At 42.5% G+C, this 15,554-nt stretch overlaps 2 gene segments (V, D, J or C); both read left to right on the top strand.

Annotated features, from left to right (window-relative positions):
* Positions 1–429: 429 nt before the first annotated feature.
* On the top strand, positions 430–944 carry LOC132656610 (T-cell receptor alpha chain V region CTL-F3-like). The segment is given in 2 exon segments: positions 430–481; positions 592–944. Coding segments are annotated over 2 exon segments (405 nt in total).
* Positions 945–14,675: 13,731 nt separating this feature from the next.
* On the top strand, positions 14,676–15,269 carry LOC132656609 (T cell receptor alpha variable 23/delta variable 6-like). The segment is given in 2 exon segments: positions 14,676–14,727; positions 14,881–15,269. Coding segments are annotated over 2 exon segments (441 nt in total).
* Positions 15,270–15,554: the final 285 nt, after the last annotated feature.

Here is a 15,554-nt window from a genome sequence, read left to right as displayed (position 1 = left end):
AGTAGATGAGTATAATAAAATTTTATTGCATAACATTCTCTAAAGAACCAATATAATGAGAAAAATAGATGAATTTTATCAGAGGTATGGGTGTGTACACTTTTACGTACACCCACCCCGTTAAATACCATAGGATACATATGGTTCATAACACAGGTGTCAGCTAGAGACCTGTCTGCTTAGGGTGAGGTTTCAAGTTTATTCACAGTGTCTTGTGCAGCCACCTGTGGTGCAGGTTTAAGGAGATCAGCAGAGGGCGTTGCTTTCTTAGATGTGGAGATGTGGGTTACATCTCCTTCAAGTGTCTTAGCATGACAGACTCACTGTGCAGACAGAGGTCCTTGCCCATGAGTGAGGAGTTTGATGAGGTCCTGAAGAAGACTTGCCCTGCGAGACTGGTGCAGTCAAGGACCAAGTGTCATTTCTTCTATGAACATGCTTCCTGTCACCTGTTCAGTTCTTGTGCTCCTCTTCATGCTCAGTAAGTTACATTTTACCCTAAGAGTTAATGATGTCTTTGTTGTACAACTATGGCAGTCTTTATCCTTCCTCCTCACATAGAACAGTAATTCCTCCTTGTTTGTTTTTTAGAAAGGAGCAATGGAGACTCAGTGATGCAGACAGAAGGCTTGGTCACTCTCACAGAGGGGATGCCTGTGTTGCTGAACTGCACCTATCAGACTACTTACTTAGGTGTTTACCTCTTCTGGTACATGCAATATCTCAATGAAGCCCCTCAGCTACTCCTGAGGAGCTCCACAGACAACAAGAGGACAGAGCACCGAGGGTTCCACACCACTCTCCACAAGAGCAGCAGCTCCTTCCACCTGCAGACGTCCTCAGCGCAGCTGTCAGACTCTGCCCTGTACTACTGTGCTCTGGGTGACACAGTGAGGGAGACTTCAGGAAAAGCTGCACACAAACCACAGGTGCAGGAGGCCTAGGGGAGCGGCCCTGTGAGGGAGGCTGTGTGCTTTCTCCAAGTGTTGCTCACCAGCTTCCTGAAAAACAGCATCAAGTCTCAGGTCAAATATCTAGAAACCTAGGATCTGTGGATATTCTGACAGGACAGGATGGAAGACAGTGCTAGAGACAACCCAGGCTGTGATCCCTTGAAATAAAGTTCTCTCCCTAACTGCAAGTCTTAACAGCAAACATCTCCAGGAAATGCCTGACATAGGATTTATCTCTACCAAGATGTCTTACAGAATCTAGGAACTCAAATTCTCTAGCAATCTTTTGTTATTACCCTCAAATTTATGATTTAAATGAGAAACATAGACTCTAGTCTTTGAAATATTGCTTCAGTCTCATTCTACAAATTATTAAGATTCTTCCTTTCCTTGGTCCATTTTGCAGAGCATCCCCCAACTTCTACTCTTAGTTATTTGTCTGCTGCTTTGAAGAGACACCATGGATAATCAAGACAGCTAGTGAAAGAAAGCATTTCATTGGAGGCTTGACCACAGTTTCAGAGGTGATCATCATGGTAGGGAGTGTAGGAGCAGGCAGGCAGGCAGGCAGGATGGCCCTGGAGTAGTAGCTGAGAGCTTACATCTGATCACAAGCAAGAGACAGAGAGAGGGAGAAGCTGGGCTTGACTTTGGCTTTGGGATTCCAAAGCCCAACACCAGTGATATACCTCCTCAGGCACGGCCATACATCCTGATCCTTCCTCAATAGTCCACAAAGTGGGAGCCAAACATTGATAAATGAGCTTATGGTAGCCATTCTCATTCAAACCACAATGCTCCCTGACAGCCTTCACTTAGTGAAGCTGCTCAAAAAATACAGTTGTTGGCAAGTCCTTCCATTTCCTACACACCATGTCTGAAACAGCCTAGTCATAAAAGACTCTGTCCAAAAATCCCTTCCCCTTAAAGTCTATTCTTGTCTGCCAGTGCACTTTGCTTCAATCCCGATGATGTGGTGTTTGCACTCACCTGGGATTAGAGTTGGGTTCTCTCATACTTTTTCTGAAACATGAGAAAGGAGACCAACGTTTTGATTCATCTCACTTTGTAAACAAAATGTTGGTTTAAAATAAAATGCTCTAGTACTTATACTTATCTCTCTGCACATAAAGAAAGAGCTGAAATAATAATAATAAACCACATTGCCTTTCAAGAAATATTCATGTTTATATACACAATGATCAGCAATAAATTACACATTTTCTTACTGGTTAGAAAGCACCAGGGGATGTCAAATTGCTTCTCCAAACACCCAAAACTACTTCTAATGGCATAGCATAGAATAGAATCTCTTAGGTGAGAGCTTGTCAAATCCAATAAAAGCCAGAATGTAGACTTATATTTAACCAAATGTATTTTATTTATGGTTCTTAAACAACTTTACCTCCCATCCAACCCCCAACCTCAGTAGGAGATTAGTATGGAAAAGGGCTGTAGGCCTTTTTTATCCCCTTCCTGCTGATAAGGGTCCATGGGTCTTTAGGGGATTACCAAACTTAGCCTTCAAGTTACCAGCAGTCCAATCCAAAGGCCAATATTAAACAGCAACATGAAATCAGCAAAAGCCACAAGACTTGGATGGATTAACCCAAGACGTTCTCTGGAACATTTATCTTTGTGAAGCATGAAGATCAACACTGTGATGTCAATCCAAAAAGGGATGCCTCCATGGGGCCTTTTATTTATCTTCTCTACCCAGAGTCCTCCCCCCACCAAGGGATGTTCTCAGCTGGCCAAAGTCAGTCCCTTTGCATGAGAGGGCTCATAGCAAAACATCATGTACCCTTTCACAAGCCCACCTCCAGTAAACATCGTGTGCAGCTTAAAGCAAAACAGCACATGACAAAGCTGAGTCTTCAAGGAAACCAGAAACTTCTACTTCACATGAGTTCCAGACTTGGGAACCCTTCTTTTAAGTTGTTAGTTAGGTGCTTCAAAAGACTCCTCCAAATAATTGCCATTGGCTTGGTTATCCGCACAGAATTTGAAGATAAGACCCTATTTCTAGGGATACCACTTACTTTAGACAAGGACTTCTGGGAATTTAGCTAAAACTGACCTGAAGACTCCTCTCTGATGACAGGTTCTCACAGTATCCAAAGGTTTCATGCAAGAGTTCAAAGGAGAAAAGCAATAGAAAATCTTACCAAGCAATAGAAAGATTGTGAATCAAAACAATGACCCCACAGAGCTAAACAGAGAATTCTCTGTAGATAAATATAGAATGGCAGAGAAATACCTAAAGAAATGCTCAATGTTTAACCACCAGGGAGATGCAAATCAAAACGACCCTGAGATTTCACCTTACACCCCTCAGAATGGCTAAGATAAAATCCTCAAGTAACAACACATGCTGGAAAGGTTATGGTAAAAGGGGAACCATGCTCCATTGCCGGCAAGAATGTGAACTTGTACAACCACTTTGGGAATAAATTTGTTGCTTTCTCAGACAACTAGGAATACTGCTCCCTCAAGAGAGCATTCCTAGGCATATATCCAAAATATGCTTAAATACACAACAAGGACATTTGCTCAACCATGTTCATAACAGCTTTATTCATAATAACCATAACCTGGAAACAATCCAGATGTCCCTCGTTTGAAGAATGGATACAGGTATTGTGGTACATTCCCCAAATGGAATACTTACTCAGCAATTAAAAACAAGGAAATCATGAAATTTGCAGACAAAAGGTAGGACCTAGAAAAGATCATCCTTAGTGAGGTATCCAAGAAGCAGAAACACACACATGGTATATACTCACTTATAAGTGGATACTAGACCTATAAGATAGAATAAACATACTAAAATCTGTACACCTAAAGAAGCTAAACAAGAGAGAGGACTTGGGGTAAGATGATCAATTCTTACTTAGAAAGACAAATGGGATGGACTTGGAAGTAGGAGAAAACAAGAAACAGGACAGGAGCCTACCATAGAGGGCCTCTGAAAGACTCTACCTAGCAGTGTTTCAAAGCAGATGCTGAGACTCATGGCCAAACTTTGGGCAGAGTGCAGGGAATCATATGAAAGAAGAGAGAGTTCGTAAGAACTGGAGAGGACAGGAGCTCCACAAGGACAAAATATATCTGCGCACAGGGGCTTGTCTTAAACTGATTCTCAAACCAAGGACATGCATGGATATAACCTAGAACCCCTGCTCAGATGAAGCCCACGGCAGCTCAGTATCTGAGTGGGTTTCCCTAGCAAGGGGAACAGAGACTGTCTCTGATATGAACTCAGTGGCTGGCTCTGACCTCCCCCGACCCCTGAGGGAGACACAGCCTTGTTAGGCCACAGAGGAAGACAATGCGGACAGTCCTGATGAGACTTAATAAACTAGGGTCAGATGGAATGGGAGGAGGATCTTCCCTATCAGTGGACTTAGAGAGAGGAAGGGAGGAGATGAAGAAGAGTGGGTGCAATTGGGAGGGAATGAGGGAGAGGGCTACAGCTGGGATACAAAGTGAAAAATCTGTAATTTATAAAAAGAAATTAAAATTTAATTTAAAAAAAACACTGATCCCAATGGCAAGAACGCTCACAGAGGTGCAATGGTAGCACTTTCGTTTTGGGGGAACTATTATGCACTTTACTGGACATAAGTCCTGCTCAATAGGAAGGAATTAAGGCCCAATACTGTAAGCCTAGTTAACTACCCAGGGCTGGAGATGTCATAAACACTAGAGGAGAACCAGTTGTGGCCATTTTACTAAATCAATATGGCTTCTAACTGGATTTTAACTCTGTATAATTATTCAAAGATAGGTGTAGTTCTCACTTCTCATCAAAGAAGCTTCCTTTTGAAGCAAATAGAGGATAGTACAGTAATGGGCAAATGGTCAAAATTCAAAGAGTACCTGGTCTCAACTTTTCTAGTGCTAGTTAACACATCCAGAATGCAGTTCCTATATACAAGGCTCAGATTTTATCACAGAAGAGGAGCAGGGAGGGGCTATAAAAATGGAGGACAAGGGTACAAACTGAGAATGTTGCATGAGGGAGAATACTTCTTCATTGCTAATGTGAATACAAATGGGGACAACCAATAAGGAAATCAGTATGAAGATTCTCCAAATGCTGAACATAGATCTACCACAAGATCTAGATGTTACACTTTTGAGGATTTAACCAACAGATTCTACATCTTTCTACAGAGATACTTGCTCTTCCATGTTCGTTGCTGTGCACTTTGATCTGTGTGAAAGGGGTTCTGTCCTTTGTGTTCTGTATTTGGACTAAAAACTGCCTCATTGAATGGTACTTGTTAAGAGTCTCAGTGACTTCATTTTAATTTACACACACACACACACACACACACACACACACACACACACGAGAAAGGGAGAAACTTGCACTTATTGCTAGAAGTTGACTCTTAAGTACCTTGCTAGGATGAGAACTGTGGTAGTGGATTTGCAAGGTGATGAGCCTAACTCCTGCCCCCTGGTGTCCATACATGGCATAATCTACTCTTGTGTTCAGAATCTAGAATAGGGCAGGTGTATAACTCTTAATTGTGTTTTATTTTATGAAAAAGACCAACAGATTGCACAGGCAATTCAGTCTATTCCTTAGTTCACCATACCTTAAATTTGACTTGGAGTTCATCAAATGAGGATTGTCCATGACATGCATGTTTTCCTAAAATGCACTTTTACAATGTTTATTTGAATCTATACTTCCCAGAAGCATCAATCACATCATTTTCCCAGGCATTGTGATGTTGTTGTGTAGAACTGTAGCAACTGCACAGTGCTCTGAATACTAAGTTCCTCACACTTGTTTTGAAATGTGTAAAGGTTCTGTAATTTTTTCACTAAAATATTTTCAACCATTTCTGCTCACAACTTTGTATTTAAAAAAAAAAATCTCACAAGTTTTACACTTAAACATAAACCTTCTACTGTGCGTGGTCAGAAAGCCTTGGAATTCACCCTGGGAAGGCAACAAGGACAGTGGGAAGTTATTACAATTGTGAACTTTTCATTTCTCAGTTGGGCCTCTAGAGGACACTCCTTTCTAAAGAATTAATGGCTTTTCCATAGAGCAGTATAGACTCATGAACCTTCCTTCTCAGCCTCAACCTGCCATCCTCCTCTCCACTTAGCCAGTCCCCCTGTTGACATTGTACTACCTTTGCTCTACCACTCTATCTCTTAAGCTCTTTCCTCTATTAGCCCTGAAGCCACATTTTTAGTTCTCTGACTTCTGCAGGGGCACTGGGGTATAGTGGATTCCAGGAGAAGTGTAGGAGAAGCAGGGTGGTGGTGTTGGATTTGATCTGAATATATTATGGTCATGTATGAAATTATTAATAGTTATTTTTTAAAACCTCCAAGGTTTCAGTAGGTTTTCTGACAGAACATATTTCACAGATGGTGTAGGTAGGCCAAGGAAAACAAAATATTTCTTGCTAACTATCCCTCCGCTATCCCTAGGATGAAGGTATCTAAGTCTCCTGAAGCTCAGAGCAACCTCTGTCTTCCTCTCCCACTCTTTAGGCTTTATTTGCTTCCTGGGAATCTCCAGAAGGAGGGAGCTGCTTCCTGCTCACCTTGCTGACCTTACTGAGCATCCTGAGCGTGGAGTACTCTGTGAGTGTGTCTCTGCTTTAGTTCATCTCCACAGAAAGAGTAATGTGTGGCCTCACTCAGTACAGAAACCCACCTGTGGCTGAGTCCACACAGCCCTGACGCAGCAGGAGGATGCAGAGCCCAGGGCTGCCCAACCAGATGGCTGAATCTGCGCATGTGCTGCAGCCACTCTGGGGCTGAGGGGCAGCTGCTCATCCTGTTGTTTTAAAGAAAATCTCAAAGGCTTCATGTTATTAATGAATAATCAGGAGGAAAATGCCTGGATGAAAGTCTGCTACCTAAGAGAGGCAGAGAAAGCACCCAGCTGACCTTTCTCCTCAGCCAACATCCCAAGAGAGAAAAAAAATAATTATCCATGCTGTCTCAAAACCCCCAAAACTGAGATTCCCTTCTCTCTCCTTCCTGTGCATCTCTCTACCTATCCTCCTGACTTCCTCTTACTCTCTGTTTTATCTCTCTATATTCACTATTTGTCATCTGCTTGCTTACTCTGCCCCTTGTCTTGTGGTGGACTTTATTTAATCCTCTCTGAGATTAAAGGTGTGTGCTATGGCTGAGCCATACCACAACTAGAAACAAGGTTTACACTAAATGACACCATCTTGGGGTTCACAGTGTGATCAAATATTCTACAACATATCCCTTACCCATCAGGCTCCTTTCCTGTGTGTGTTACACCCTCACCTGGGTCTCAGCCTCTCCTGAAGGTCACAGCAGGTAGTCAGCCTGACAGGCATGGAGGACTTTCAGACTGAGTACAGAAGGGTGGAAATCTTTCCACCTGAAAATCCTCTGACAATAGGACTGAGGAAGCTGGGGGAATCTCTACCCTGAGTCACAAGTGCAGTGCTGGAAACAAACCACCTGAGGCCTGCAGAGTAAGACCAAAGTCCCAGCCTCAGGTACTGTCAGGGAGCTGGCATGTTCTGTGAAGGCTACAGCGCAGAGAGAGGGTGGAATCTTGGGAAGTGCTTCATTCCTTTGGAATAGATCTTGGTTGCCATTTGTTTCTCATTGAAAAGATCTCATTGTTGAAAAACTTTTACCGAGGAGTAAAAATTCTACCCAAGTTACACTACAGGATGTTGACCAAGCAGGAGATCATTCCTTGCTCTACTACTGTTTGAGACAATGACAGGCTTAGAGGGCATAGGGTTGGCTGTGAGCTCTTTTTGAGGAGATTGTGTCTTTCCTTTTCATCACTGGTCTCATCTCTCAAGCAATCTTCTTTTGCTGAAAACTTAAGCTGCATTCCTCTTTTGATATGATCACACTGTGCCGTGTTCCCGGAAGGCACCACGTGCAGAGCACACAGTGCTCTTGACCTGCTCCTCTGCAATGCAGCCCTCCACACTAGTTCCCCAATTTACTTCCTCCTTATGGGGTCACGTTTTTAAACAGCAGTTAGAACAAACCTTGACTGTTCAGAAGCAGGAAACCATGAACTTATACTTTATCAATATTATCCTGTTTATTTTTTTTTTATTGCAGTGATTTCACTTAATTTATTTCACAGATGAAGATTTTTTTATATATATAGAGAGAGTGGGTCTGTGTAAATTTTGGCACTTGTGCACAGGTTCTGAAGAGGACAGAGGAGAGCATCAGATGCCCTGGAGCTGGAGTGACAGGCAGCTGCGAGCCACCTGATGTCATGCTAGGAAGGGAGCTAAGGCCTCGTGGAAAGAGAACAGATACCCTTGTCTGCTGAGCCATCCTTCAGGGCCCAATCAAGGGTCTTCTTTGAGCATGCACCTGTTCAGGGAATCAGCTCATGTTACCCTGAGTTTCCAGGGTCTGTGTGCAGCTGAGGCATGTTCTCCTTGGTCCTCTCCTGCTCCAGGTTCCCTAACACAACACAACCCCAGGCTCATGTCAAAATGTCCCTCTTCTCCACTGTGCTCCACCCAGACTCTCAGGCAGGTCTGGTGTAGGAGGAGCTTCAGGCTCTGAAGGCTGTGAGGGAACTCAGCAGGGTCTGGCTTGGCAGGGTTCCTGGGTGGAGCTGACTGCAGGAGAAGAGACACTTCAACAGCCCCCACAGCCCAGGAGTGGGTTGCTTGCTTCTGTCTCCAGCAGCCCCACCAGCACCATGAAAAGGCTGCTATGCTTTCTGCTGGGGCTTCTGTGCACCCAGGTTTGCTGTGAGTCTGGCTGTCCACATTCAGGGCACCTGAGGGGATATTGCACATGGAGGGGTGGGGAAAGCAGGTCAGGGGTCCTGCAGAGCTCCCACCATCTCAGAGGACATGGGGGTGCATTCAGGGCTCAAGGGACACTGCAATGACAGCCACCTGTGTCTCTCTTTCGATTTCCAATCAGGGGTGAAAGGGCAGCAAGTGGAGCAGAGTCCAGTGTCCTTGGTTCTGCAGGAGGGAGAGAGTGCAACACTGCAGTGCAACTCCTCCACGGCTATAACGCAAGTGCAGTGGTTTCACCAAAGTCCTGGGGGACCTCTCCTCAGCCTGCTTTCCAACCCTTCTGGAACAAAGCACAGTGGAAGACTGACATCCACGACAGTCCCTGTGAAGCGTCGCAGCTCTTTGTACATTTCCTCCTCCCAGAGCACAGACTCAGGCACTTATCTCTGTGCTGTCATCCACAGTGCTCCCCACACACCTGCAGCCTGTATGCAAACTTTCTGCTGGGTGGATGTGGCCCTTTACACTCACAAAAATTCAAGCCACCACAGAATCCCTGCATGTTTTAATAGGGGGAAGAGAGGGAGAGTTGAGGGAGGTGGTTTCAATTGGGAAATTTAATGATTAAGTTGTGAAGAAAAAATTAAAATAGAAAAGAACATAAAAAAAAGACTGTCTAAATGAACGTGTATGGGAAAAGGAGAAATATTTTGAGTGAGTTTATGACTATCTGGTTTACTAAAGTGGTGGTTGTAGGTTCCTTTTCAAGATCCATGACTTTACTAAAAGATGGAGGCCATTGCAGAAAACCACAACCAATCAGGATGCAGAGCTGTGGGTTCTAGTCACAAAGAACATATCTGCAATGTAAGTCCTGCACCTACTCAGGCTCTGGACACCCTGAAGTAGACAGGAGGAAAGATGTTAAGGGCCAGAGGATCAGAGTTTGCTGTGAAATTGTTTCTTTTAGGAATGTCACCATAGCCATGCCAATGTGGGTGGGGAAAGTGCTCAAAGCCTCTGTCGTAGACAGTGAACTATTGGCAACTAAGGAAAACTGATAGGGAGAGAAAGAGTCTTTCCCAGAGATGAACACAGCAACTGGTAATCCAACACTGATCCGTCAGTCCTGAAAACATACTTACACGTAACAGCATCAAGACTGAACATGTTTTACATGTGTATTTATGAATAAACATGTATATACATACATACATATGTAACATAATTAATGAAAGAGGAGGCCACAAGTTTGAAGGAGAGCAAGGAGGAATAGTTGGGCAGTTCTATAAAAAAAGGGAAAATTTATATTATAACTATATAATCTCTTTATAAAATGAGATTATGTTATAATCTCAAAATAGTAGAAATATTGAAAATGTAGTGAAAATATTTTTTGTGACTTAATAATCATCATGTGTACAAGTGGTTTATATAAGGGGCAAATAAAACATACCTTATGTCAAATCTAACCATTTATTCATTTCATAAAGCTGTATTGTAAATAACAACATTGTCATTTCATTATGTCTTATGATTGGCTTCTCTCATTTTCCAGAGTGAAGTGGTTTTAGGCAAGATAGAGAGATAGGGAATCATGATGATGCATGGAGGAAATGCTAGAAGGGAAGGATAGAAATCATGCTATAGCTGGCCTCAACAAACAAAAAATCTCTTTCCATCTCAAAAGTATTGGCTCCAGAGAAAGATTCAATGCATCTCTTCAAGGCCTGAGGTTTTTTTTTTTTTTTTTTTTAACTGATTCTTCTTGAGTTTCACATCATGTAGCCCAATTTTCCTCATCTTCCTCTCTCCTCATATCTACCCTCTGCCCTTGCAACCTCCCACACAGAATAAAAAGCAAGGAAACAAAAAATAAACAAAAGAAAACAATGCATAGAAGACATCTCATCATGGCAGCTGTACAGTGTGTCACAGTGTGTCCCATAGTACACCCCTCTTTCCACACATCTGCGCGGACAAATGTTCATGTGAGCATTTGGTCTGGATTGAGATCTCTGGCTTCTCTGTGACACCATCAGTATTGGATCCTCCCAGTTGTCTTGTTGTCCTGTGTAATGGAGACCCTGCAGCTTTAGATCAGCAGGACAAGCCCTTTTAAATATCCTATCAGTTCCAAGATGATATAGATTTTGGGGTGCGCCAATTCAAAGTCCTTGATCTGGGCTTGCGGTAGCTAAGCTGGCAGCATACTGGCTCTACCTTATCAGCATACCCAGGGGGAGCTCTCCTGCACTGCTCAGGTTAGACCACTCTATGCCACCATTGGCAGGAGGCATGGTCAGCTCTCCTGCTCTAATGCTCTCAGGAAGAGTTCACCCCCCCACCTTTTAAGCTCAGGACACTGTAGAGTGAAAACCTTCCTATTTGGCCACTGAGGGGCAGTGCTGCTTCAGAGCAGGTGAAGGCTGTGGCTCTTCCACAGACTCCTCAGAGAGCTAGGATTTAAAACTATTTAAATAAGTCAAGCATTATTGTCTATGCTGCTTAAGTTTAATTAGAGATCATGATGGAAGATATTTGTTAACACTATGTGCCCAGGATAAACAGATATAGTATAGGTAAATGGCCCATAGTGTTGAAAAATAAGAATTTGCAAGTGAACACTTTACAAGATGCACACTATCCTTCAAGGCCATGATTACCTCTTTTAGTGTACATTTCTGAGTTTGTCACCTTCACTAGGTTCACTCTCCAGCTTTATTGATAAAACCTGTGTCTAAATGTATGTTATGTGTCCTTTCTACTGTGAAGTCTACTCACGATTGAAGCCAGTTCAATCTTCTTCTCCACCAGGATATTCTCTGGCTGGGTTGGGAGCAGTGTCCACACCCTTTTCTTCACCATCTTGTCTAGACAGACAGGTGCCTTTGGTATGCTTCAGTTTTCAGTTCTTGAGTGCTGAGTCTATGTTGAAGATAGAAACTGTTCCTGGTGTGAAAGACACCCAAGCATTCAGCAAATACATAGCACTTCTTCTATATCTCTTTTTAGTTTTTTTCAGCTTTCATGTCTTTGTATTCAGTCACAGTCTTTAAAACATCAAGCAAACAATTAAGGAACACACAGTTCATTTATTAAAAATCAAAACAAAACAAAACAAAATTATTTTTGGTGCTGTCAGAACTCCCTCACCAGTGATTGTGGGCATCTTTGTCCAGCATCTCTCTCCTGTCCTTGCCACAGACCTGTTTTCACCAAGCAGCCATCTGTGTCATTAGAAAGACTGTTCAGTGCTGGTTGGTGCTACAATGTAGATATGCCAAAGAAAAGAATATATCCTTGTTTTCATTGAAACTGTTAAAGTTTTTAATAGGTACAGGTGAAAGCTCAATATATATATATATATATATGGGGGGGTGGGTGTGGGTGTGGGTGTGGGTGTGGGGGTGTGGGTGTGGGTGTGGGAGTGTGGGTGTGTGTTTCAGAACTATTTGTGATTTGAGACACTCAGGGCATCATGGAATGTTTCTCCTACAGATAATGGATATAGTTTATGTGGGGTAGATGTGTGGCTGAAAGGAGAGGAAAAAGAGAAAATAATAAAAAATATAACAAAGCAACAACTCCTCCCCTACGCATGTTTAAGAATAACATGTTTGGACAGATTTTTATTTTTTGTTTTATTTTGGGGGAGAGTTTTAGGTGTTGACACAAACACCAGTCTTGCTTTGTAATTAAAATGTCCTTCATTTTCAGATCTTTCCATTCTACCTTCTGAGAGCTGGAATTCAGGTATGTGCACCATGCCCACTTTATACCTGCTGGCAACCAATGCCAGGGTCTTGGAGGTGCAAAATCTACTGACTGAACTACATCCCCAGTTCTTTCTCTGAGACTGTGGAGCATGGACAATTGTCTGCTGTTGGACTTTGATGTTTTTATTTTTTAATTGGGCCTGTGATGATATATATATAACATATATAACAAAGTTCTTTCTGTGATATAACTTCCTTATATTCTTTTAACTTCTCTTGTTATAGAACAGAGGTTCTCTACTTTAGAAAATGCTTTTTCATTTATTCTATGCTTCCACTTCTATGCCTTGTTGATATCAACAGAGAAAGCTGAACTGATTTTAATATTTGTATTTTATCTATGATATTACATATAAGGAAGATACTCAATGTTTATGTAGACTGGCCATGAGAGTAGTCGAAATGCTGCATTCTTGACTGTGTCCTGTCTAGGATGCAGAATATTTTCTACCTTTCCTCACTGATCTGAAGACCAAAGCCTTTCCAGAGTAGATCTTTCTACTAAATTTTACTTTCTTTTTACAGGTATAGTCTTACCTACATTTAGTTAACCTGGTGTTTATTTTTATAAGAATATAATGAAATTTTAATAAACTTATCTCTGTAAATGGACTTATGTAAGTGGACACATACAAATGATTATAAGAAATTTGAAATTTTTCTTAAGCGAATGGAGCATATATGCTTCTTGGTTCATTTACTCACAACCTTAGCTGGCAATGGGATAGTATAATTCATTGTCTGTTTTCAATGAACTTTGTTAATGTATCCAATAAACCCTAAATGATCTGGAACTGAAAAGACAGCTCAGTGATTAAGCATGCTTGATGTATTCATGCTAATCTTGCTCTCCATGCTAGGATTCTGTCTGCCTTAAGTTTGCACAGGCCTTGTGCAGACTGTCACAAAACTGCTCCTTCATAAGTTCAGCTGCCCTGCTGTATCCAGAAGACACTGTTTCCTGTAGTCATCCACCATTCTGGTCCCAACACTGATTTTTCTTCTGCAATGATCCCTTAACCTTGGGAGGAGAGCATGTGGTAGATATGTGCCATGAGGACTGACCATCCCACACTCTCTTCTCTGCACGGTGGCTGACAGTAGGCGCAGGGCTAACCATTGACTAGTCCAGTGAGTTTCTAATGAGGACTGAGAGCTCCGTTCATCTATGTGGACATGATGGGAAGACATTAGGAGTTGGATTCATACTATAAGCATTCAGTAGACTACTATAGTCAGTTCTCCCATAGGGCATATGACATTATCAAAATTATCAAGACACATTAATTGTACAAATTACTGGGTTTGTTGTGAAATTTTAATGTATGCCTATGTGACAATTTCCTTGTATTCATCTTGTCGTCACTCTCTGTTGTTCCCTCCTTTCCCTTTGTCCCCGTTACACTTCCCTTACTGGTTTGTCTAACTTCTACTTTCAAATACTACTTTCTTTTTCTTTACTCCTTTTTTCTTTTGTTTTTGATAGTTCATTTGTTTTTACAAATGAGAACACATACATATTGTGTATGTCTACAGGTCTGCTTTATTTTGCTTAACATTGTGTCCTTCAATACTATCCACTTTCCTACAGATGGCAGAAACTCATATTTCCTTGCAGCTGAATATGACTCTGTACCTTCAGGTACAATATTCTGTCCATTCATTGGTTGACAGGTGGTACCTAGGCTGTGTCTACATCTTGCCAGTCACGAATGGTGCTATAATACACATGCATGTGCAGGTGTCTCTCTCATGAAACGACCTCTTTCTCCTGGATAAATGCCCATAAGTGATATTAGTTGGATCATTGGTCTTTCTTCCTTCCTTGCTTCCTTGCTTCCTTTCTGCTTTCTGTCTTTTCTTCCTCCTTGCCTTCCTCCCACTCTCTTCTTTTTTCTATCAGAAAATCCACACTATTCTGGGTGTCTATATTAACCCACATTTCTATCAGTGTGTGATGGAAGAATTATAATGAGGAGATTTGTGATTCTCATGACTCTATTTTTAGCAATACCAAATTTGAAATCAAAGGAGAAGTGCTTCCTCTGTGAGAAATAGCTTTAGGGAGTGCTTGTGAAGGGTGGAGCCAGCTGAAAGAACTGAGGTGCCTGTGAAGTTGGAGTCAGTGTTCTGTGGGAGAGAAAAGGCCACCTGAGTTCTCCCCAATCTTCAGTCTAGGAGGAATGGACAAGGTCCTGAAAGCATTATTTTTAGTCCTAGGCCTTCACCTAGCTGGTGAGTCATGGAGGAGAAACCACATATCTCAGGATATGTGATTGATTTGGAGGCAGGAGGGAATTGGGGCACCAGACAAATCATTAGTCTTGAAACCATCAGCAGACAGTACATCCTCAGGAACCTAACACCATTTGCTGTTTCCTTGCACAGGGGTGAGTGGCCAGCAGAAGGAAAGACACGACCAGCAGCAGGTGAGACAAAGTCTGAAATCTTTGACAGTCTGGGAAGGAGGGACCACAGTTCTGAACTGCACTTATGAGAACAGCGCATTTGACTACTTCCCATGGTACCGGCAGTTCCCTGATGAAGGCCCTGCTCTCCTGATAGCCATACGTTCAGTGTCCAATAAAAAGGAAGAAGGACGATTCACAGTCTTCTTCAGTAAGAGCGACAAACAGCTCTCCTTGCACATCGCAGACTCTCAGCCTGGAGACTCAGCCACCTACTTCTGTGCAGCAAGTGCACAGTGCTTCGCAGACACCTGCAGCCCAGACCCAAACCTGCAGCTGAGGCTCCAGCAAAGCCTGCAGCGGGGCTGAGCCTAGAGGGTATGCAGGACCAGGTGACAGGGGGCACTGTGAGTCTAAGGGTTATACTCCCTCAGCCCAGAGACAGATCAAGATGAAGTCTCAGCATTTTCTACATTCTCTGTTTGCTCCTCAAGAACAGCTGGAGTTTCAGATCCATTTCCTTAACTGGTTTAGAGGATTTTTTTTTCATTTTTTAAAATTCATTATTTACAGTATTATGTCTTCATGTATGCCTGCAGACCAGCAGAGGGCACCAGATCTCACTATAGATGGTTGTGAGCCACCATGTGGTCG

This window comes from Meriones unguiculatus, chromosome 9 (assembly GCF_030254825.1).
Source record: "Meriones unguiculatus strain TT.TT164.6M chromosome 9, Bangor_MerUng_6.1, whole genome shotgun sequence".
Taxonomy (NCBI): Eukaryota; Metazoa; Chordata; class Mammalia; order Rodentia; family Muridae; genus Meriones; species Meriones unguiculatus.
This window is presented reverse-complemented; position numbering and strand designations above follow the sequence as displayed.